The 26,091-nt window shown below is 44.2% G+C and overlaps 2 protein-coding genes across 2 annotated transcripts in view; one reads left to right on the plus strand and one right to left on the minus strand.

Annotated features, from left to right (window-relative positions):
- The window catches only part of LOC126108507 (dnaJ homolog subfamily C member 11), a 123,996-nt gene extending 106,422 nt beyond the window's left edge, over positions 1 to 17,574 (plus strand). The window contains exons 10-12 of the mRNA XM_049913774.1: positions 6,779 to 7,061; positions 11,795 to 11,924; positions 17,412 to 17,574. Coding sequence (XP_049769731.1) covers positions 6,779 to 7,061; positions 11,795 to 11,924; positions 17,412 to 17,437 — 439 coding nt within the window. The 3' untranslated portion in view covers positions 17,438 to 17,574. The remainder of the gene's footprint in view (positions 1 to 6,778; positions 7,062 to 11,794; positions 11,925 to 17,411) is intronic.
- LOC126108506 (uncharacterized) overlaps positions 1 to 26,091 on the minus strand; it is a 369,053-nt gene that overhangs the window by 293,981 nt on the left and 48,981 nt on the right. The gene's annotated exons all lie outside the window — the stretch shown is intronic.

Below are 26,091 nucleotides of genomic sequence, written 5' to 3' on the forward strand. Positions count from 1 at the left end.
ATTGGCAGAGTGTTGTAAACAGTGAAGGATAATATATTATTGATGACTAAATCTCTATTACATATATCTCTTTTGTTTATTAAAAACGTGGAAAAATGCTACGAACTTATGTGTCGACCTAATATTATTTTACAAAACTTTCTTACCGTAAGAAAACTTAAAATTAGCACCCGACAGAGGGTTGCCACTCTTTGGTGTGTTCATCGTAGCTGCCACGGGTCGCCAGCCTTTGCAGCACAGTTTCCCATCCGTGCTGCATGTCTGTACTCTTGCTGTTCTATTTCCCTTCCCCTGGGGAACATGTCTGGACTGTTTTTGGAAATGTATTCTGCATTTTTGGTAGTCAATATTAGTATACTCTCCACTGTTTTTCATTCCCTTTTTCTTTCTATGTTTGCCTTCTCTTATCCTTCTTCCACTTTGGCATTTGAGGTTCTTCTTATTCTTCTTCCTCCTCCTCCTCCTCCTCCTCCACCTTGTGCGCTCCTGAAGGCCGGCCCGTGCATCTGATGCTCAATAGGTGACTGGGTCACGCGTAATTCCCAGCCCTGGGTCGACAGGTAAGTTCGCTCGTACCCCCTGGTACAGGCCAGGCCCAGGGAGGAGCGATTCCCTCAGCTGCTACCTTCCCAAATTGCCGATCGGTCCTTCTGTCAAGTGTTCAGGAGGTGTGAGCAATCTCCTAAGGTGGGTGCACCCGTCTCTGAAGGGGACACCCAGTTGGAAGGAGTCCGTGTCAGCGGTTCGCACCTCCGACCGTTTCTTTGCCCCGTACTCCGCAGGCCGACAGAAGGAGAATGCCGACGCTCCTGTGGACCTCGCGGAGTAGGATCCTCCTGTCTGCGCAGTGAGTCTTTGAAGCCGCCGAGATGACACCCCTTCATTTTTTTGTCCGGCGGTACGTTCACGGTCTTCGATCCGATAGAGAGCAGTTACAGCTGCTCTTAGAATTGCGGCGTCTACTTGTTCTCTGCCTTAAGAAAACAAAATTGCAGTCTCACGACCGCTTTAAGCTCGTGCATTTCTTCCCGGTCCATTTTGACCCCCCTCCCCCTGCCCGAGGATGGCATTCCATCTCGTGTGGGAGTCGTGTCGCTCGTACAGGACGGTGATCAAAGTCGAGCCGTGTCCCTGACTACTGTCGCATTTCGCCCTTTCCTTCCTGACTTAACCTTTCCCCTCCGTCATACGATGTCACCGGGGCAGACTCCCTCCAGCTCATTGGGCAGCTACCTCACCCGTTTGCGCTGCTCGGTGACTTTAATGTGCACTATCCCGTTTGGCGTTCTCCCAGAACTCGTCAGAGAGGTGCCCTCGTGCCTGACCTTCTCGATCGACTCGACCTCTTCTGCCTTCACGCGGGAGCACCCGTGTTCCTTTCAGACTCGGCGCATACCTATTTCCATTTGGACCTATCCTTCTGCACCGCCCAGCTCGCCCCTCGTCTCGAGTGGTCCGTTCTGTCTGACACGTACTCGAGTGACCGTTTCCCCCGTCCTATCCGTTTGCCGACTCCCACGACTGTAAACGTAACTCCTCCGTGGCGACCTTCGACGAACGACGTTTCTCGAGTTGTGATGACAGTTTAGAGCATCTTACAAATGTTACCCTTACCACCACGGAACGTTCCATCTCTCGCACTTCCGCTTTACCGAGCCGTGTCCCGGTCCCGTGGTGGACTGAGGCGTGCCGCAACACATTTCTCCCACGGATATGTTCTGCGCATTACTTTAGTGTCATCCTAAGGTGGAATTCATTATAAACAGGTGCTGTACAGTGTAGTCACGTTCTTCGGGATAGCAAAAAAGTTAGCTCGATTTCATTCACTAATTCTTATAACAGTTCCACTCCCTCTTCTGTCGTGTGGGCCGACCTCCGACAGCTCTCTGGGACCGACACCGATTCCCCAATTTCTGGCCTGACAGTAGCAGACGATGTCATTGTGGTCCCTATTGGTGGGCTGTCATTTTGCGGAGATTTGAGCTCCTCCCACTATCACCCTGCCTCCGGGCGGAGGAGGCTGGGGCAGTACCCTTCTCTTCTCAGAATCGTGAGTGCTACAATACCACCTTTACTAAGAGGGAGCTATATCGTGCTCTAACTTCGTCCCAATCCTCCACCCCAGGCCAAAATTCACATTCAAATGTTTCAGCACTCTTTCAGGCAAGCACTTTCTGCTTCATACGTACAACCGCATCTGGGCAGACAGCACGTTTCCCAGACACTGGCACGATACCCGTACCTGAACCTTGTAAGGACAAACACCTTCCTTCTAGCTACTGCCACACTTCTCTCACCAGCTGTGTTTGCTAGGTGACGGAACGTTCAAATTGTGCCCGGCTGGTACGGTGGCTGGAATACCGCAATTTACTTACGAATGCACAGTGTCAATTTGGAGCGTGCCATTCTGCAGTTGACCATCTCGTCACTTTGTCCACCTGTGTCACGAATGGTTTTCTGCGGAAATCCCAGACTGTGGTTGTGTTTTTCAATTTGGAGAAATCCTACTACACCTGCCAGAGGACTGGTACACCGTACTCTCTACACCTGGGGCTTCCGTGGCTGCCTGCCCCGTTTCCTTCGGGAATTGTCGGAAGACTGAGTTTTCGAGGTGTGTACGAGTTCTGCCCGGTCAGACACTTTTATCTGGGAAAATGATGTGTCTCAGGGTTTCATCTCGAGTGTTGTCCTCTTTGTAATGGCCCGTCTCGTGCCGGGCATCTTCGGCTCCATTTTCGTTGACAATTTTGCCACCTATTGCAGTTCTCGACGGACCTGTGTCGTCGAGCGGCGTCTTCGGTGGTGTCTCGTTCGTCTTTACTAGTGGAGCGTCAACAGTGGCTTTCATTTTTCCACTGACAGAACCGTTTGTATGAATTTCTGGTGGCGCAATTGTTTCTTCCACCATCTTTACATCTTGGGCCTGTCGCTCTTCCGTTCTTTGAAACTACGAAATTCCTGGGGCTCGTACTTTATAAGAAACTTTTTTGGTCCTTCCACGCGTCTTACCTGGTAGTTCACTATAAGCAGTCCTCCGTGTGCTCAGTGGTACTTCCTGGGGAGCATATCAAACGGCCCTCCTCTATTTGTGCTGGTCCCTTGCCCATCCAAAACTAGACTACGGGTGTTTCATTTATGCATCTGCACGTCTGTCCCTCTTACGCCATCTCAATACTGTCCACCGTCGTGACATCTGTTCCGCCACTTGGGCCTTTTGCACTAGCCCAGCTGAGAGTCCGTATGTGGAAGCTACCGAACTACCGCTGTCCTACTGCCGTGTCTTTCTCTTCTCCAGATATGTGTGCCGTTTGTCTGCCGTGCGTGGCCAACCCTCCTATGCCGCCTCCTCCTTCAGTGACTCCTTTGATCACCAGTATGGGCTGTGTCCCTATTCTCTGTTACCTCCTGGAGTTCGCTTTTGGCTCTTTCTCCGGCAGCTTAACTTCACGCTACCTGCAACTTTCCCGGTAAGTGTAAACACTTCACCACCTCAGCTTCGAGTGGCGGCCCCTGTTCACCTTGGCCTTCATTCGCATTGTAAGGACAGTACTCCAGCATCACTCTATCGCCTTCAGTTTCACGACCTTTGCATGGAACTTTGTGTAGTACCTTCGTATACAGGGTGTTACAAAAAGATATGGCCAAACTTTCAGGAAACATTCCTCACACACAAATAAAGAAAAGATGTTATGTGGACATGTGTCTGGAAATGCTTAATTTCCATGTTAGAGCTCATTTTAGTTTAGTCAGTATGTACTGTACTTCCTCGATTCAACACCATTTGGCCCAATTGAAGGAAGGTTTGTTGACTTCGGTGCTTGTGTTGACATGCGACTCATTGCTCTACAGTACTAGCATCGAGCACATCAGTACTTAGCATCAACAGGTTAGTGTTCCTCACGAACGTGGTTTTGCAGTCAGCGCGATGTTTACAAATGCGGAGTTGGCAGATGCCCATTTGATGTACGGATTAGCACGGGGCAACAGCCGTGGTGCAGTATGTTTGTATCAAGACAATTTCCAGAACCAAGGTGTCCCGACAGGAAGACGTTCGAAGCAATTGATCGGCGTCTTAGGGAGCACGGAACATTCCAGCCTGTGACTCATGACTGGGGAAGACCTAGAACGACGAGCACACCTGCAATGGACGAGGCAATTCTTCGTGCAGTTGACGATAACCCTAATGACAGTGTCAGAGAAGTTGCTGCTGTACAAGGTAACGTTGACCACGTCACTGTATGGAGAGTGCTACGGGAGAACCAGTTGTTTCCGTACCGTGTACAGCGTATGCAGGCACTATCAGCAGCTGATTGGCCTCCACGGGTACACTTCTGCAAATGGTTCATCCGACAATGTGTCAATCCTCATTTCAGTGCAAATGTTCTCTTTGCAGATGAGGCTTCATTCCGACGTGATCAAATTGTAAATTTTCACAATCGACATGTGTGGGCTGACGAAAATCCGCACGCAATTGTTCAATCACGTCATCGACACAGATTTTCTGTGAACGTTTGGGCAGGCATTGTTGGTGATGTCTCGATTGGGCCCCATGTTCTTCCACCTACACTCAATGGAGCACGTTATCACGATTTCATACGGGGTACTCTACCTGTGCTGCTAGAACATGTGCCTTTACAAGTAATTGTTGGTAAGGCAGGTACCAGTTTGAGATTCATTGGGAGAGTCCTTAGAAAATGTAGTCCATCAACAAAGGAGGTGGCTTACAAAACACTCGTTCGACCTATACTTGAGTATTGCTCAACAGTGTGGGATCCGTACCCAGATCGGGTTGACGGAGGAGATAGAGAAGATCCAAAGAAGAGCGGCGCGTTTCGTCACAGGGTTATTTGGTAACTGTGATAGCGTTACGGAGATGTTTAGCAAACTCGAGTGGCAGACTCTGCAAGAGAGGCGCTCTGTATCGCGGTGTAGCTTGCTCGCCAGGTTTCGAGATGGTGCGTTTCTGGATGAGGTATCGAATATATTGCTTCCCCCTAATTATACCTCCTGAGGAGTTCACGAATGTAAAATTAGAGAGATTCGAGCGCGCACGGAGGCCTTCAGACAGTCATTCTTCCCGCGAACCATACGCGACTGGAACAAAAAAGGGAGGTAATGACAGTGGCACGTAAAGTGCCCTCCGCCACACACTGTTGGGTGGCTTGCGGAGTATAAATGTAGATGTAGATGTAGATGTACGACACAGCATGTGGTTCATGCACGATGGAGCTCCTGCACATTTCAGTCGAAGTGTTCGTACGCTTCTCGACAACAGATTCGGTGACCGACGCATTGGTAGAGGCGGACCAATTCCGTGGCCTCCACACTCTCCTCACCTCAACCCTCTTGACTTTCATTTATGGGGGCATTTGAAAGCTCTTGTCTACGCAACCCTGGTACCAAATGTAGAGACTCTTCGTGCTCATATTGTGGACGGCTGTGATACAATACGCCATTCTCCAGGACTGCATCAGCGCATCAGGGATTCCATGCGACGGAGGGTGGATGCATGTATCCTCGCTAACGGAGGACATTTTGAACATTTCCTGTAACAAATGTCTGAAGTCACGCTGGTACGTTATGTTGCTGTGTGTTTCCATTCCACGATTAATGTGATTTGTAGAGAAGTAATAAAATGAGCTCTAACATGGAAAGTAAGCGTTTCCGGACACATGTCCACATAACATTTTCTTTCTTTGTGTGTGAGGAATGTTTCCTGAAAGTTTGGCCATACCTTTTTGTAACACCGTGTATACTAATGGCTCTCAGACTGACTGTGGTGTCAGACGTGCTTTTGTCATTGGCGCCAACATTTTTCGGTATTGTCTTCCAGAACACTGCAGAGCTCTTCGCCCCGTATTGGACCACGCAGTACGTCCGGCGACACGGGCTTTTCGATTGCGTCATCTGCTCAGACTCCCTCAGTGCCCTTCAAAGCCTCTGTGTGCTATACACCGTCCATCCCTTAGTACAACGGGTCCAGGAAAGATGGTCACTTGCTCACTCTTGATAGTCACTACGATGTTCAAGTGGATTCCTGGTCACGTCAGCCTGGCAGGAAACAAGGCTGCGGTCCTCATACCTCAGCTTGCCAGCTCTTACATTCCCTCCAACGATCTCTGTGTTGCCGTCTATCAGCGGGTGGTGTCACTTTGACCCCGCCACTGGTGCTCCCTTAATGGGAATGAGCATCTTCCAGTGGCTCGGTCGATCACCTGTCGGCTCTCTCGCCACGAGATCATTTTAACTAGTTTGCATATTGGGCACTGTCTTTTTAGCCATCGCCATTTTTTAAGTGGTGCTCCCCCACCATCTTGTGGACATTGCGCACAACTTTTGACGGTCCGCATTTCCTGACAGACTGCCCTTTTTTAACCACTTATGTTCTCGTTTGTGTTTGCCGTCTGAGTTATCGGTCGTTTTAGCGAACGACATGCGGGCTGCCGACCGCGTGTGGTGTCTGGTTTTTTTTTTTTTTTTTTTTTTTTTTTTTTTTTTTTTTTTTTTTTTTTTTTTTTTTTAGCAATATGGCGAGGCCATTTAATTTTTAGTTCTAAACTTCTGTTTCTCTATGGCGTATTTTGTAGACCTTTTTCCACGCCATTGCTTTTAGCTGTTTTCTGTTCTGTCAATTAGCATTGATGGCTAGTCCTTTTTAACACCTCTTTCTCTCGGTGGTGTACAGTTTCGACATGGGCACATATACCCTAGTTATTTTTGTGCCCTGAAACAAAACGTACAAACAAACATAAAATTAACTGGTTTGGAACTGTTCCAGAATGGCAGAAACGAGACGAGAGGCACAGGCTGCCGTCGAGCTGATGAGGGCCACGTTCGCACGTGTCCGCGCGGACGAGGAAGCCCGCCGAGGGTTGGTGGTGGTACGTGCCCTGTACGGCCGCCTGATGCCCACTACCGCAGGCGCCTCGACCTCGGGGGGCGGCGCAGCGGTGTCCGACATCGAAGACGACGTGGGATCCCCGGACGAGGTGATCGACGTGACGGTGCCTCTGCAGTGCCTCGTCCGCGACTCACAACTCGTGTTGCACGAGTCCTCCAAGGTTAGTCGCTGTATCACTGTATGTGCAGCTGTACTGAAGTTGTACAATAATAATGGAAATTTGTAGATGGAGCAATGCGTAGAATAAGGGAAGAGCAACCGCTCACTTACAGCTTATCGACGTGTGGAGCGCAGAAACACACAAATCCCGTCTCGCACAGTGCTGCAGTCTCACTTGCCAACTCGTGCGACAGCTCCTCTGACGAGCCAGTCTTCTGCTAGCTGGCTGCCCTACAGGGAGCTACTCGTGTTTACCGTGATAGGTCCGGTGCTGGTTTTCTTGTGAGACCTAGGAGAGTTCCCTGAATGCTACCTGCGCTGACCGATCGGGAGTACTGTTTGGCTACTGAATTTGCAGCCTACAGTGTGGGAACTCTGAGACAACACCAGTTAAGCCTCGAGACCAAACAGTGTGTCACACAACCGCTACCTGAACTGCGATCTTTCTCAAATGGTTGTACGGAAACTATTTGGTGAAACACATTGAGTCTTGCACATTTTATACCTTCATTCACCAGCTTCGTGATAATCCGCCTATCATTTTGTTAAAGGTCATATTTGCTGTGATATTGTAGGATAAAGTGAAGTACTGCAAGAATTTTGGAAAGTTTGCAGTGAAAAATAGAGATCGCTATGAATTTGCATTTGGTGCGTGTTACGTCATGTGTTGCTGTGTATGAAATGTAGTTAATATATTCAATTTTTCTTCGAACTTTAAAGGATATCGTTATCTCACCAGTATTGAGAAAATGGATCTTACGTAAAGTGGTTCATCCCAAGCTCGCGCACCAGTGAAAAAGCTGGAATGGAATATTCACAAAATTCCTCATATCTCTTAAACTGTTTCAGATATCGAAACAAGATTTTTGGCAAACAAAAGTACGGAAAGAGGAGAGTATTTTGCCAAATGATTAATGTGCCCAACTTCCATATCTACCACGATGGTCAGGTGACTACAGATTTTTTGCATTGAAATGATGTAATATTTAAGGGCCATAAATAGTTAGTTAAATGAGAATTACTGTGGGTTTGGAACAATATACGTGAGGAAATTTCACTTTATTTTTGTGCCAAGAATTGGCATTTTCATAAACTACTGCCTCGTCTTTCCATCAGTTGCTGTTTTGTGATTCTGTTGCAATTTTTACTGCATTAGAATGTTAATTGTTCATTAATGGTCATTTTTATTATGCTATTTTAGGATTAAATAAACTACTGCAAGAATTTTGGAAAGTTTACAGGAAAAAATTGGGCTCGCTATGAATTTGTGTTCGGTGTATCTTAGGTCATTTTGGCAATAGAAACCAATTAATGTGGCAACAAGGAGTCTTACGTATTAGTCAAAGGTCATCACTAATAACATTTCTCAGAAGAAAATAAAGGTGGTAATAAGTCTAGGGAAAGTAAATCGCTGCTTTTCTTGAAATTGCTGATTGGTCCTTCTGTCAAGTGTTCAGGAGGTGTGAACAATCTCCTAAGGTGGGTGCACTCGTCTCTGAATCCTGTACCCCAGTATCTTTTTAATAATGAATTTTGTGGACTGAATGTAGTCAATGGATTTTATATCCCCATCTAATAATCTAAGAAATATGAAAACAGTTTAACAGCACGTAATGTGCCATCTTTTCTTTTCCATCCCTGTACAGAATGAGGGGGGGTTGTACTTTCTCACCACAAACACCTTTTAGTTTGTCAAAGATATTGGCAATCTGTTTACAACTTGATAGGTAGTTGGTTGGATTTTGCAAATTTAAATGTTTTCATATTTCTCAGATCATTCAGCTACAGAAATGAAATTCTTTGGCCAGTGTCAATCCATATCATTCATTATTAAAAACACACTGGCCTATGGGGTTACATTAAATTTCAACAGAAGTATAGACTTATTTGCACCAGGCTTCTTATTCCCTTTAATTTTCTTCAGACAGATGTAATCAGTGGCAAGTTTTGAGTAATATGTTAAGTTCCCTTGTTGCCATGTTCAAATCTGCTTCTCTTGCCAAAACACAAGAGAATTTGTAAATTCGTGTCACTAAAATTATAATGCAGTTGAAATTGTGACAGAATCGTAAAACAGCCACTAATGGAAAGACCAATCAATAGTTTATGAAAATGCCCATTCTCGGTATAAAAATAAAGTGAAATTTCCCCACTTATGATTCCAAACCCACGGTAATTGTTGTTTCACCAGCTATCGATTCCCCATAAATATTACATCATTTCATTGAAAACAACTGTAGTTGCTCGAATATCGCAGTAGGTATGGAAGTTTGGCATATTAATCACATAGTGCAATAATCTCCTCTTTGTGTACTATCATTTGCCAAAATCTTGTTTCAGTATCTGAAACGATTTAGGATTGCCATGAATTTTGTGAATAATTCATTCCGTCTTTATCACTGGTGTGTGAGTTCAGGACGAAGCGTTTTGTTTTCTCGATATTGGTGATAGATAGCAATATCCATTAAAGTTTAAGAAAAATTCAATAAGTTAATTACATTTCATATACAGCAACATCTGACCTAACAAGCACCAAACACAAATTCGTAGTGTCCTGTGTTTATCACTACAAGCTTTCCGAAATTCTTGCAGTAGTTTACTTAATCCCAAAATATTGCAATAAATATGATTGTTAAAGAAATGAAAGGCAGTTCATCATAAACCTTATGAATGAAGCTATAAGATGTGAGAGAATCAAATTTTTTTACTGAATGGTTTCGTTACAGTTGTTTGAGAAAGAGAGCAGTTTGCCTGGCTTGTGCATCCTGCCATTCACAGAGACGAGCCAGCCAGCCAGCTAGCTAGCTTCAGAGCTGAACCGTACACCTTGTGATAGATTCAGCACGCGAGGTAGCCATCGCCCCCACCTGCTAGCCGGCAAGTGTAGCCGTGCCATCTGGCAAACTTGCAAAGAACCTTACTCTGTGTGAGACAGGCTTAACAGAAAATGACATTCACACTAGTTTTCAAGCACTACTTATTTTTCTAGCAGTAGCGTGCCGCCCTCACATATTCTCTCTCTCTCTCTCTCTCTCTCTCTCTCTCTCTCTCTCCCTCTCCCTCCCTCCTCCCATGGTCGCAGAAATACTAATTGTCAATACTTGATTATCAAAACTGGTTGCCCAAGTTCATAGAGGAGGAAGTTGGTAGGGAGGGACACAAGGATGGGTTAGTGGTAAAGAGGCAGGTCTGTGAACAGGTGAATTCACGGCCGCAGATGGAAAGAGTAGAGGACGGTACAACAAAATGGATGTAGGAAGAGGAAGAGGGGATGGGGAATGGTGGGGGAAAGGAGAGAAACATGAGGATGAAGAGGGAGGAAGGAAGTGGAGTGAAAAGGGGGTATGGGAGAGAGGGAGATTGCTTGGTTGGGAGGGGGGGGTAGAGAGTGGTGGGAGAAGGCAGTGCACGATTTGGAAAGACGATGGGTGGTGTGGATAGAGGAGAGAAGGGAAAAGGCGAGATGGTGCAGTGGGAACAGGCTTGCAGAGGCTGAGGCCAGGGGGATTGCGATAGCGCAGGCTGTGTTAGAGAGAAAATTCCTGTCTGCGTAGCTCAGAGAAACTTGTGCCGGAAGGGAGTATCCAAATGGTCTGCATAGTTTAGCAGCTGTCGAAGGCATTTGTGTTTTGGTGTGCAGAATATTTGGGAACTGGATTGCCAAATTTGTGGTTTACCACAGTTTGGTGGTGGTCATTCGTGCGAGTAGTATTTGGTTACTTGCCATGTCAATGTAACAGGTGCATTCAAAAAAATATTGCGAATTTGTACTTTTGCGGGCTGTACTAGTCCGATTTGTGCGTTGTGTTAATGAATGTGTCTGAAATGTATCTGTACACTGATAGCCATATAGGATGTCTAGTCTGTCTTATTTCTCAAGAAGGTTACAAGTGTTAGCTTACAAGTGGCAGTTATTGATTTGTTTTGAAAATGGATCAGAGAATTTAGATTAAATTTTGCTACAAAAAATGGAATAAAATGTAACAAAACTTTTGCGAATGTTGAATGTTGGACTTCATTCTAACACCACGAGTAGGGAACACTGCATAGTAGATCTGTCAGTTTGATGTGGTCTAAGTTACCTTTCAGTGATCTTCTTCAAATACAGTTGCCTTTTTTGTTTGGGAGCTTATCAACTTTCTCTCCAGGCAGGGTCATGCTGTAAGAAAGTTTCTCACTAGTTCCAGCTACTGAATAAAAAATGTCTTTGACAATAATTTGCTGTATTGTTTCAACTATTTACATTAATTTTGAAGACAGGTCCAGTTATCAATAAGTCATAACTTCAAATCTGACTACACCTAATTCAACTTAAGATCTGAGATTTACAACCTTTCCTTGTCGTGAGCATTTACATTGAAATATGTCCGTCCTCTCTGAGGTGTTTATGACACCTTCAGGAGTATCACGGAGACATAAACGCCCACATTGAGCAAGTACTAATGTGCTCACTGTGCCATGCCTTGCCCCTGCTACATTATGTCACTGCATATCCACCATCTGCACAGACCACAATGCATTTTTTTCCACTACATGAAATGTTTATAAAAGACACGAAAACCTTCTGCCAGCACGAGTGTTCTCAGTGGAATAACCTATGTTACACTAAATCTGCGTTTGCGACCGTGTGTATGATACTTTCCTGAAAGGTTTATGCACTGATCATACGCAGTGTGTAATATGCGGAGGAAATGGGACACGTGTGGTCTGACAGGTTTGTGCGGTATCTTGCAGAGTCAGCTGCCCGGATTCTACGATCCGTGCCTGGGGGAGGAGAAGGCCCTGCGTGTGCAGTACACGTACCACGGGCTGCTGCACGAGGTCACTGTCGGGGATACAGAGTCTATCCGACTGCCCAAGCAAGGTAGGTGCATTGTGTTTCATAGCTGTCATCAAAGAGGAGAACCCTCAGACGTGGAACAAGTCAAGGTATGCACCAACATGAGACAAAGATATCACAGAAACTTAATGTGTATACCTTATTGGCAGCGAACTTTTACTTTGCTGCTTCGTCAAAAAGTGGAAAGTCCAGAATGGAATGACGACAATATCAGGAAAAGAAAAAGATAAACCATAAGTCCTGGTTAAAAATACACCTTTTCCCAGGTCAAAATACACTTTTTTGAGGATGAAAATGCACAACACCTTGGGTGAAAGTACATTTTTTTTCTGTGCTAAGTGACAATGTACTTCCCCCTGGAGCTGTAAAACTTACTAGTCCATTCTTATCAGTCCATTGAGTGTTAAAAGTTTTATACAATGCCGTAAAACTTCGTCGCACTTAATGAAATGAAACCCAGCCCAGTTTGTAAAGATCTTTGATGTGAGGCAACATGTACACTGCTTGTTTATGTATTATGGAAGTATAAATACCAATTTCATCAAAAACAGTATGGTAGCTACCGAAGCACTGAGACTTAGATCGAGATTTGCTCTTGTCAGCTAATTGTAGCTCACGTCACGTGATCTCGAGAGCCAGTAACAGCAGACTTCATAGTGTAGGAGATTTGATGTAGTCAGCCAATAGCAACATCACCGCTAAGAAGCACAAACACACAAATAGGAAAAATCAATGGTTTAAATTAATATACATACGGTATAGCTACAAGAAACACTAATCTTTCACTAATGACATTAGTTGTCAAAAAATTTGTGCTGTTCTTTTTTGAAGGGTGTGGTTAGGCAGAATCCTAAGAGAACAGCTTAAATGGCAACAGCTAAATATTTCTGACAAGCACAATTACAAATTTCACTCCTGGCACCGAACTTTTCGTGGGTTACCTGGCTGAATACAGGTTCTACCGAGCGCATCGACCGTAACAGTTTTTGCTATCATTATTGCATAGCTCGTAATCTAGGAAAGAAATTAAAATAAGTATGAAAAACTGACCTCGACGCTTGGTCTTCTTTAGCATGTGTTACCCATTAAGAAATTAAACACAAATATGCCAGTAAAATATTAAATACAGATATAAATGGCTGGTCTTCTGGACCCGATATTTTTCCAAGTGCCTGGTTCACAGAATGTTAAGTTTAGTTTCAAATGAGAGTCAAATGTTCCGTAATTTATGAAATTCGTCACACACTGTCACACACGACATAATTTATCTTGCGTAAAAGGAAATTTACTTTGAAAGTAATGCATCTCAAACAGTAGCAGGTTAAAGGAAATTTTTCCTTTATTGTTAGAATATCGGTTCTTACCAGTCAAAATTACAAAAATTTAACTGAAAACTTGACAATTGAAAAATATCCGGACTTCTAAAAAATTCTCAGATTTTTCCCAGATCGAGAAATTCCCCAGTTTTTCCCCGGGCGTATACTCTGTGAATACGGAAGGGACAAACGGATACTCCCTACACGGTGCAGGCATCGAGTCGCAGACGGATGCGGTGGAAAAGACTGCTAAAATATTGCGATTTCGGTCAAAGTATTCTTCCGAAGTTGAAACCGTGCACACGTTCGCAGGGACTCGACTTGCACACACGAGGCCACAGTCTCCGGGTGCTGGAGCCCAATTTCTTAATGCTGCTTACACGTGTGCCATCTAAATTTGAGTAAACTAGTAAGGAAGCTGCTGCCTCCTCACTTTTACTGTAGAGGATGATTTTGTCGAGTGCAGATAAACTGCACGAAACGGTCCCCGAGAGAAAAAGGAGCAAAATACACTACTGGCCTTTAAAATTGCTACACCATGAAGATGATGTGCTACAGACGCAAAATTTAACCGACAGGAAGAAGATGGTGTGATATGCAAATGATTATCTTTTCAGAGCATTCACACAAGGCGACACCTACAGCATGCTGACATGAGGAAAGTTTCCAACCGATTTCTCATACACAAACGGCAGTTGACCGGCATTGCCTGGTGAAACATTGTTGTGAAGCCTTGTGTAAGGAGGAGAAATGCGTACCATCATGTTTACGACTTTGATAAAGATCGGATTGTAGCCTATCGTGATTGCGCTTTACCGTATCGCGACATTGCTGCTTGCGTTGGTTGAGATCCGATGACTGTTAGCAGAATATGGAATTGGTGGGTTCAGGAGGGTAACACGGAACGCCGTGCTGGATCCCGACGGCCTCGTATCACTAGCAGTCGAGATGACAGGCATCTTATCCACCCGGCTGTAACGGATCGTGCAGCCACGTCTCGATGCCTGAGTCAACAGATGGGGACGTTTGCAAGACAACCACCATCTGCAAGAACAGTTCGACGATGTTTGCAGCAGCACGGACTATCAGCTCGGAGACCGTGGCTGCGGTTACCCTTGATGCTGCATCAAAGACAGGAGCGCCTGCAATGGTGTACTCGACAACGAACCTAGGTGCACGAATGGCAAAACCTCATTTTTTGGCATGAATCCAGGTTCTGTTTACAGTATCATGATGGTCGAATCCGTATTTGGCGACATCGCGGTGAACGCACATTGGAAGCGTACATTTGTCATCGCCATACTGGCGTATCACCCGGCGTGATGGTATGGGGTGCCATTGGGTGCATGTCTCGGTCACCTCTTGTTCGCATTGACGGCACTTTGAACAGTGGACGTTACATTTCAGATGTGTTACGACCCGTGGTTGTACCCTTCATTCGATCGCTGTGAAACCCTTCATTTCGGCAGGATAATGCACGACCGCATGTTGCAGGTCCTGTACGGGCCTTTCTGGATACAGAAAATGTTCGACTGCTGCCCTGGCCAGCGCATTCTCCAGATGTCTCACCAATTGAAAATGTCTGGTCAATGGTGGCCGAGCAACTGGCTCGTCACAGTACACCAGTCACTACTCTTTATGAACTGTGGTATCGTGTTGAAGCTGCATGGGCAGCTGTACCTGTGGACACAATCCAAGCTCTGTTAGACTCAATGCCCCGGCGTATCAAGGCCATTATTACGGCCAGAGGTGGTTGTTCTGGGTACTGATTTCTCAGGAGCTGTGCACCCAGATTGCGTGAAAATGTAATCACATGTCAGTTCTAGTATAATATATTTGTCGAATGAATACCCGTTTATCATCTGCATTTCTTCTTGGTGTAGCAATTTTAATGGCCAGTAGTGTAGATTGTAAAAAAATATTGCCAGAAATTGCATTCCACTCGAAGGTGGAGATAAAAGATCTGTATTTTAGGTTTGAATGATTGAAGGCACACGTGAGACATGTGGGAATGTTGTGCCTGTGCTAGTGTTTTGCTCTACACTGAAGAGGGCAGTGGGCTGGAACTCCATTATCTGCAGTAGGCTCATTACCCGCCATACCACTAAAGGCCCATCTCCCAGCAACGTCACCCACAGAAAGAGCGGGTACGTCATGCCTGTTAGCTGTCACGGAATGACGGGCAGTCCCACAAGGCGGTCGCCAGTAATCCCCACCCGCAGATTGAGGCCGAGCTGGTGTCGACAGACCACTGCCACTGCCACTGCACCGTGGGTATTCTCTGCAGATCACAGGTGGGTGTCGTGTACGTTGACGACACTGCCCCTCGTAAAGGTAACCAACTCTGCGAATAGAACAGATGACGAGAAAATCCCGGCACCTCCGTGGTCCGTGTGACGAACAGTCCACAGAACTGTGACTGCGGGGCCGAGTCTGTAAGTAATGAGGCCTGCACATGTTGTAAGTGGTATCCGTAGGGGCAGATCTTGTGGAGAACGTTCCATGTGGTCATCTGGCATACCACGTGCTGGCAGCTCACCCGACTGGTGTCGATACCGTGGTCATACGGACCTGAAAAGACTTCGTATGCAGGGGCAACACGTGCAACAGTCACCTGGCTGGAATCTTTGGCCATCTGACTGCAATGAAAAATGGCTATCTCAACCTCTTTAACTTTTGCCAGTTCGAAGCTTTTTGTGTGTGTGGGGGGGGGGGGGGGGGGCTCGTGTTCCTGTTTACTCAGGAGTTACTGTCGAATGAGGTCAGTGATTCAATCCCCAGGAGATGATGCCAGTGACTGTAGTGCTGCAGCAGGTTGTCAACAAGCAGGCATATCCCCTGCCTGTAGTTCATTTTGGGCTGACTGGAGTGTCCTCAGTCCCAGTCTGATTTCTACGGCAACCCTCGATGAGCTGTCCGTGATATACCCAGTATCGGTAGTCTTGCAGTCGGTCGGCTCCTGCCTACCCCCGATAGGTGTCTGCATCCGCAGGCACCTGAGTGTCAAATGGGAGTGTGGACACAGAGGCCCCGTTGCCACCTTCCACATTGAAGTACAGTGCTGGCAGCAATCTGTGATGTGGTGTTGTCAGAAGACTGCCAGTTTTCTGTGGCGCGCAGCATCAAGTTTGTCAAGTTCGAGGTCGCCATCTCGAGTGCACCTTCGGCTCGTTCGTAGGCTGTGCCGGTGCTTCTAGAACGTAGATTCACTACAGTATCATAATTGTGAACTCCAGTGTTAGTACTGCGAATGCTATTGACCCCAGTGATAAACATGTGATGAGAGCTGGGTTATTTAAAGGGAGATAGCACGAGGCTCAGTTTGTAACGACCGCACGTGTCATCTTTATTCTGCTACAGTCACATAACGGCCCGTTGACTGCCGCATCAGTTTCATACTGTGTGTTGTCGTGAAAGAGATACAGTTCAATGTGATAGAGCACAGTTCAATGCGACACGTCTCCCGAACTGAGGAATATGCTCGTCTCACTTTCTGCAGAACACATCGGAATGTAATATATAAGAAACTATCGGCCTCGATTTCTTATATATTAGATTGCTGACTGGGCTGCAATGTCGAAAGTGCAAATATCGTAATGTGTCGACGACCTGACCCACTCGTGACGTACTGTCTCGCTTCCTGCTTCCACCTCCGTCTCTGACACAACTTGAGTTTGCTTGTGGCAGTGTGAATGAGTTTTAATAAAATTTTCTAATTTCTATTCATTGCTATTCTACGTCTTAAAAGTTGCAATAGTTAGGTGAGGAATTTACCGGACTACGAAGTAAGGATGTAGACAGTGTAACGTGTGGAAGTTGAAGTTTAGGTCGGTTCAGGGAGAGTGCACGGGTAGGTGAAATGGTTAAGGTGACCACTCACAGTAAGTGAGAAATCCAGTTTTTAGTTCCGGCACAAATTTTCTGGTGTCGCTATTGGGTAGTAGATTTATACTTAATAAAGCTCACATTGAATTCGCAGTCAGCAAATTAATTTTGATAGTGAAAAACTAATTATGTAACTTTCTTCAAGTTATAATTGAGACTTCGAGTATCTTTAACAAGTGGCAATACTGTCGTTTGTGTGTTACGGGATTCACGGCAACTGCGAAAGGAAACGGACTCCGTACTGTAGTCGCATTCTCAGTTTGACAGTGTACAGTGGGAGTCTCTGACGCAGCTCCTCTCTCGTTTGCAGCCCACCGCCTCAACCCGACCACCTGACGGCGGTCTCCGTCGTAGTGCCCGTAGTGCGGCGCGCCGGCAGCTCGGCAGCCCGACCCGGGGGAGTGCGGCTGCAGCTGCCGACTGTACTCGGGGTGCCGCTCTCCGCCTGGCGGGCGCCTGCCTCCGCGCCAGTTTTGCAGACCTCTCGTACTGCGTAGTCTGCCGCAGCTCGTCTCGAGCTCATTGTAAATAAGGGAACCTCTCCCGCACTGTCGTTCTGATAGCGGTTTCGAAATAAATAAAAAGTGAATGTTTATTTTCTGTGACACAATGACACCTTTATTTATTTATTTTCCTACTGTACCTTACATTCGCCTTTACGGGAAAGAGAGCTCGTCGGAAAGTGCTACATATAGACGGCAGGTCACGGCACTGGTAAGAGGAATAGTTAATATTTTGATAAGAAAGCTATCAGTTCGACTGATTGGCTGTGACTGGGTGTAGACATAGTATTTGACTGCTGTAAATAAATTCTCAGTGCCTCCTACATTTGTGCCATCACACAGATGGCGGCACTGGTAAGAGGAATTGTTAATATTTTGATAAGAAAGTTATCAGTCCAACTGATTGGCTGTGACTGGGCCTAGACGTAATATTTGACTGCAATAAATAAATTCTCGGTGTCTCCTACGTGGTCTGGTCACTCTAGCTCATTACTGGAGACACTCGGTGAATATGGGGTTACCGGTTGCAACAGAAGTGGTGGTAGGCTGGTGATAATATGGAAAATCTGTTAACTTGAGGACACCACCACAAAAAATGTTGGTTCTCTAAAGAGATGAACTGGTATATCGTGTAACTGGATAATTTGGGCATCCGTATCTCATTTGAAGAAACAGACCACCTCTTCATCACTTGTTTAGCCTATCCAGCACTGTTCCTGTTTGTCACCAGATTTCGTAAGTTTGTGTTCTATTCTTGTAGAAATGTGTATCATTCCTGTTTCACTTCTGTACGAGGCTACACTCCACAGAAATACTTTCCAAAAACACTTCGTAACATATAAATTCGTATTCAGTGTTAACAAATTTCTCTTCTTCAGAAAGCACTTCTTGCTGTTGCCAGTGTGCATTTTATATCTCTGTACTTCAGCTGCTGTCAGTTATTCTACTAACCAAATAGCAAAACCCATCTACTACTTTTGGAGTTCCTAATCTAAATCCCTCAGCGTCCCCTGATTTAATTAGACTACATTCCATTAGCTGTGTTTTACTTTTGTCGATTCTCGTCTTCTACCATCTTTTCAAAATATCACCTGTTCAGCTGCCCTTCTATATCCTTCGCAGGGTCTGACATAATTACAATGATGTCGGCAAACCTTAATTTCTTTATATTTTTTCTTCATGAACATTCATTCCCGTCCTAAATTTCTCCTTACTTTCCTTCACAGCCTACTCTATTTACAGACCGAATAATACTGATTATATGCTGCAATCCTATCCCCCTCCCTTCTGATCTGTGGCTTTCCCTACAAGCCCTTCAACTTTCTACAACTGCAGTCTGCTTTCTTTAGAAACTGTGAATTATGATTTGCTACCTTCAGCAATAAGTGACATACTTTAAAAACTAAATCAGTTTTATTTACAAAAAAATTGCTTTTAAAAAAACAAAGTGGGTGGGGATACTTTACATTGTAACAAGGTACCTGAAATTGATTTAGTATCGTTACTGGAGCTCTGTGGACAGGTAAGAAATTTTATAGTAATGTTTTTAGACATCGTCTGGTACATAGAGAATGTCCGGTGAGTGCGCTCGGGGAAGAGACGTGTCGGCGACGGAGCTGGCAGAGTGCAGAGCGTATCGGCCTAGGAGAGTCGGTCCGAGCTCTGGGGTGTGTCAGTGGTTCGGGCAGATTACTTGGGGGCAGCGACTGCAGAGCCCGCAGTAATCTGGCCGGTCAGTATATCTCCGCAGAGCATCGCCGACTTGCAGAGGGTTTTGAAATCACTTTGTTGCCTCCGTCCACTTGAGAGGCCTTCCTCTTTTCCTCATCTTTGGTTTTCTTCTTTCTTATCTTCGTTTGGTGTTAACTTGAAACCCACGAAAGAACTGACCTTATAGAGTTATTTGGCCAGCAGGTACGGCAACCTGGTGGGATTGTGGCTGTGCACCCTGGTGTCCAGGTTTTGGTCGTGTCGGTTCTGTGACATCCTCCATTTATCATAGAAATCACTGGCGATAGCTTAAATCTCTTCCAGAGGAGAGGTATTCTGGCAGCCTCGTGGAGTTCCACCATCAAGAATCCCTGAAATAGCTGCAAAACAAGTTTGAGAGCTTGATTTTGCACCCTGTGTAGGTGTTTCATGCGAGTATCATCTCTGTTTCCCCATGTTACAGCTGTGTACTCCAAAATCGGAAGCAGTAGCATTTCGTATCGATTGATCTCGAGATCCTATCGGAGTGTGGAGTCTTTTTCGACTGTGGGCGGAACCAGTACTGACCCCCTTTCCCTAGCCCCCACAGTTCGTTCCCTCAGTTCTTTGACACGTCGATGTCAAATACGATAACTGTCAGGAATGACTCCTAGGTACTCGGCTGTACTTCTCCACTGCACAGCCCGACTGGGGTGTCTTACCTGCCTCGTGACCACGGGGGCTGGGCATCTCGTCAAGAGTGCTAGGCCCTTCGTCAAATTGAAGGGCGACCTCCAATTTGCTGCCAATGACACTGTGTCATTGCTCGTAGTGAACTCGATGAGCTCAGGCCGGCGGTTGCTTCCCTCAAGCATTGTCAATTTTTCTGTAGAGTGTGTGGGTGTACCTGTTAGTGCACTGCTGAATTGAGTGCAGCCTGTTGTGAGATGCAAAAACTACTCCCATCAATAACGTTGACTTCTGTGGATTGTTTTCTACGGCCATCACACATCCATTTCTTGTGCCAATCCCTTCATCTCAGAGTAGCACTTTCACCGCATTTCCTCAATTATTTGTTAGACATATTCCTATCTCTGTCTACCTCAACAGTATCACCCTGTACAACACAACCTCGACCTATAATTCTGTCCCTTCTAATCACTATTTCCAAACTGTGGTGTGCGCACTGTAAGACCTTCGGTACATACACAATCAGATTATTTGACTTGTCGCTCTAGCGAAGTAGGCGAGTGTCGGCAATATGTCTTGTGGTCTTATCGTGGCGTGTTTATCTTCTGCCGTTTGGTCAGATGATAGAAATGCCACTTGCACGCTTAGAGTAGCAGATTGACGGTGACCAACTTTAAACAGAACTTGATTAATTTTCACACACATTTATTAAAATAATAAAAAATATAGACCTTACTTAACTTGATTCTGGATGCTGTTTACAATTGACAATCTGAAGTTCCTTTGGTCTTGGTACGTTAATCTTATTTTCACATATCTCTGATACTTGACAAAGTGTCTATTCATTGATCTTCATGGCTATGTACAGGAATATGATAATCTTATTAGGCGCAGACTGAAACTTGACTATAGACTGGTACAGACAAATGCAGACTAATGCAGACTGATTAATCGGAGGTTTGTACACTCATAATACCTCCCGTGTTCAGGTATCACTGCGCGAGTGTGATCCGCGAGGAGAAAAGGTTGTACGTTAGCAATCTCATTGGCTGCATGACATATTAATACGCGGATCGGCGGAAGCAGAATTTGGTCCGTCTCTATGACAGCGCCATTCGTAGTGCGGAGACGGACGAGCGCTGCGCTGTTGTGCTTAGCGGGGCGCCATCTAGTGGGAAAGTTGTATACGCGCTGACTACGCGGAACTATGTACACAACACAAACCTTTCTTTCTTCATTGATTGTCTTATCAGTCCACCTTATTATCAGCATTGTTCTATAGAACCACATCTCCAACACGTCTATTCTTTTCTGTTGCAGTTTTTCCACAGTCAGTGTTTCACTAGCATACAATGCTGCACTCCAAACATACATTCTCAGCAATTTCTTCCTCAGATTAAGGCAGGGAATGCCCTCTTTCTCCCATGCCAGTCTGCTTTTCATGTGCTCCTTGCTTCACCTGCCGTGTTACTTTTCGTACAAGGTAGTAGAATTCCTTAATTTCATCTACTTCATGGTTACCAATTTTGATGTTTATCGTTAGTCTTCACTGCTGCTACTCCACATTACATCATCTTTTGACGGTTTACACCCAATCCACACTGTATACTCATTAGACTGTTCATTCCAGTCATAACATCCTGTAATTATTCGTTACTTCCCAGTGTCATCAGCAAATATTATGACTGGTATTCTTCCACTCCGTATTTTAGTCCCACTCTTTCACTTTTCTTTTATTTCAGTCATTGCTTCTTTGATGCATAGTTTGAACAATAGGCACGAAAGACTGCGTCCATGTCTTGTTCACTTTTTAATCTGAGCAATTCGTGTTTTGTTTCAATTCTAATTGTTCACTCTTGGTTCGTGTTGATATTGTGCGTTATCTATATTTCCCTATACCTCACTCCTATATTTGTCAGAATTTCAAACCTCTTGCAACGTTTTACACTGGCAAATGCTTTTTTCAGATCCTATGACCATGTCTCGATTTTTCTTAAGTCATGCTTCCATTATCAATCACATCAGAACTGCTTCCCTGTTGATTTTTCCTTTCCAATTGCTGAACTTATAGTCGTCTAACAGATCCTCAATTTTCTTTTCTATTCTTCTGTATGGTATATTATTCTTGTCAGCACTTGGATCTGTGAGCTGATAAATTGATTTTGCAATAGTCCTTGCCCTTATCTACCTTTCTGTCTTCAGTATTGCATGCTTCATATTAATAGAAGTATTTCCTCTGTTACTCAAGCATTCACTATTACCTTCCTTGTGCCAATTTTTGTCTATCCAACTTCTGTGATTGCCTATTTTAGTGATGGCCAGTCTTCTTCATCTGAAGTGCCTACCGTGGTGTTCCCTATCACGTTATCTACAAGCACAGAAAACATCAAACTCGTCTCATCATTCCTTAGTATTTCAGTATCCACTTATTTCTGTATTGAGTCTTCTGCACGACTCTCATTAAATTGTCCAGAGAGAATCTTCCCCCATTCCCCAGTCTTTTCCAAATGTACCTCCGTACAGAACTAAATTAGCCTTTCTTCTCTCATTCCAACTATTATCCCATAAACTTTTCTTCTACTCCTTCCCTACTACCTAATGCAACAAATTGCACGCTATTCAATCACTTCCTGTTGGGCTTGAAGTGTAGCCATACTTACCTGTCCTGATATGCTTCCAGTAGCTGCACCTCCATTGAATCTGGCTGAAAAGTGGTTGTCTAAAGTAGGCTATTTTAAATGAGGTCCACGCCAGGTTTGCAGTTCAAACACTTTGACTGCACAACCTACAGTTTATGGCCATATCGGGTATCATTTATTATAATTTATGGACAAATAAACAGCTAGCCTCATGTTACACTCATTTGATATCGTGTAACATGGTTATTCGAGTACAGTAACCTAACGTAGAAGTGATCTAAGTTCATGTGTGGCAGACATTTAATTAACCAAGTCACTAGTTCATGTTCTTAAATCACTGTTCTTGAAATCTGACAGCCAAACCAATCCAAAAATGATGTGCACAGTAAATATAATTTGGAAATAACACAGTTCACAGTCCATTCCTATTGTCACAGTATAACATTACAGGTGGGATTGATCTATGAAGTCTTGAATATCTTATTTGTATCTGTCAGTTGGTAGGGAGAAGTTGAGATTTCGGGCATTTCTTTGTATGGTTTTGCATGATTAAGTCCCGACGCTATGCAAAGTTGTCATTCAGTTGCAATTTGCGAGCTGTTATATTTTATTTTCCGATAATAAATCATATTTTTTTTCTGATTACTGTTAAAATATGACTATGAACGTTTGAGGTCATTTGGAATAATATTTAAATAACTATGTAGATGACGTGACGTCATTCTTTTACTCTTAGGAAAGAAAGTGTGTTAATTCTGCGTTTATGAACAGTCAGTGTCGGGATCAGTTATTACGATTCAAGAAATAATTGATTTGATGAAGTTCAATTGCACACAATCACTTTGGGCGAATTATTACCTTTGAATTGATTGTAGATGTATGCAGGTCAATTTTGAGACAGGCTAGTAAGCGTCGCAAGTGTGTCACGGTATCAAGACTGCTTTCACACTGCCGACGTTTGCTTTAAACTCGCGAAAATACAATTTACGTGAATTATTAGTTATCACGAAAGGGTAGAATATTTAATGGTTATCCCACTGTTGATGGGCCACTGTGGAGGACGAAAGTGTGGATAGAAAGATCAGTTTCTAAATCCTGTTGATCGAAGTAAACTAGCAACCCAAAAGTTCATACGTGGTTATCCGCAGAAACAGTGTACTATTTTTCATGCACACGTTCACACTCTACATTGAGGTGTGAATGATTTGTGGGTGCGAAATAAACATTTGAAAGCATTTGATTGAATAAAAGGAAAGATATAAACAAGTTCATTTGTATATTTTGTTATTTTATGGACAGTGATATTTTCTTATAGTGGTGTAGAGCCTTACGTATTATTAATAATTCGACAGACTGATCGTAATTGCTCTCGTTAAAAGTAGAGTTTTGGGCCTGATTAAAAGTAGCTGATTCAAAGATTAAGTAAAGAATAAAATCAGACTGAAATTACGCTGCATCAAAATTCACTATCTTTATACTATATTAAGCTAGCTATCCTGGAATCAGGTGGTACCGTAGTCGTGTAGTGTGTTGTCAACAACACATACATAAACATTTCTCACGCTCTGATATCGACGAGGGAAAGAAGAGATGACGACGACGACATGCACGTATACATATACAAACGGTATATGTGGCGCCTTACAATACAATACAACTGTACAACAGTTAGCAGAAGGCTTTATTAGAAGATTTAACACATTACATGAAGTTAATTACAGGTTCAGTCAATCATTAAAAACAGTCACTGAATAAACTCTCAGACACAAAATTTGGCTCGCGATACATTTTCGAATTTTATTCTGTACTGAATTGTCTGCGGTACATTGTCCAGTAATTTTGGGCACAGATCCGGCTCGTATCATAACCTTCTGCAGACTGGCTAAAAGGCTTCCCGTGGTCTTCCTTTTATAAGATTGCAATAATTGGCAGTACATTTCTGCTATTGTTTGCTGTCATTTTACAAATTACAATTAAAGAAGGTTATTTCTGAATAACTGAATAGTGGAATAAGATTTGTTTGACTGAGAACTTTTAGATAAAACAATAATTGTCATTGAATTGTGCTGTCTAAATTGCCAAACTTTGGAATTCTACTTCAGTAACAATGTTTTACATAAAAATGCTAATTCTCTAAAACTAAATGAGGGCAAAAGTTACTAACAGTTTCCATTACCTGTAGGTGTACTTCACTTATTAATACATATTTTTGATTTACTGTGTCTGAAAGTTATTATGGGGTGTTATGTTTACACAGGAACAATCAAAAAAGGTTTTATATTACTGGTATGTGCAATTAGTACAGTTTTAGGCAAATTAATTACACCAAAAGATTCTAATTAAGTAAATGAATGTACTGGATAATAAAGTTAAATTGATTGGCGACTCCATAGAGTGCTGTGTGCACAACGACCATATACGTGAAATTAGAAGGAAGGTCAGCTTTGGCCCTAATTTTGATGGTTTATTGACAGCAAAATCGATTTTCAATCACATAAACCATCAAAATTACGGCCAAAGCTGACATTTCTTCTAATTTCACGTATATGGTCGTTGTGCACACAGCGCTCTATGGAGTCGCCAGTCTATTTTACTGTATTATCCACTACATTCATTTAGTTAATTTTGATGGTTTATGTGATTGAAAATCGATTTTGCTGTCAATAAACCATCAAAATTACGGCCAACGCTGACCTTCCTTCTAATTAAAGTTAAATTGGCTAAGTCCTGAGTTAAATATTTGAGATTTTTGGTATTGTGCATATGTTACTTCTACATCTACACCCTTCAAACCACCACGGGCTGCGTGGCGGAGGGTACATCCCATTGTGCCAGTTATTAGACTTTCTTCCTGTTCCATTCACGCGTGGACTGTGTGAAGAATGATGGTGTGAATGCCTCTGTGCACGGCAGCGATCATTTTCCGATCGTCTTATCTTTCCTACAGCATCTTGCCTAGATGCCCTGCCAGGTTGGGATCCCTTTTAACGGCGCTGATGAGGCCACACAGAGTTTGACCAGTGTGATTCTTTCACCAGCTGCTTCAGCAATTCCCTCTTCCTCAGGTTCTGCCCAACGGAATACTGTCGATTGGTGGACCCTCGAACTTGGTGTGGCTACTGAAGGCCGCCATTGTGGCCTCCGACATTAAAAATGGCATCCATCTCAAAGCAGCATCCTGGCCTTTGAATGGCTTCGTGCCCAGGCCTTTATCTTCTTAAACACCAGAAACAGATTTGTTGGGCCATAGGCAAAGATCAGGCACGTTTTTGGCCACTGTACTCCTGCAGGTGTCCTGGGAATTTCCCTGAATGGTTTTATCCTCACCAGCCCAGACTCTGTCACTGAGCATTTTGCTCGATATTTCCCCCAGCCTCAGCAGCGACAAACTATCCACCCGTTTTCCGTCTTCTCGAACACCATCCGGAACGACTCCCTTTATCTTTCGTTCCCCATCACCTGGAGGCTT

The sequence above is a fragment of the Schistocerca cancellata genome, chromosome 11 (assembly GCF_023864275.1).
Source record: "Schistocerca cancellata isolate TAMUIC-IGC-003103 chromosome 11, iqSchCanc2.1, whole genome shotgun sequence".
Lineage (NCBI taxonomy): Eukaryota > Metazoa > Arthropoda > Insecta > Orthoptera > Acrididae > Schistocerca > Schistocerca cancellata.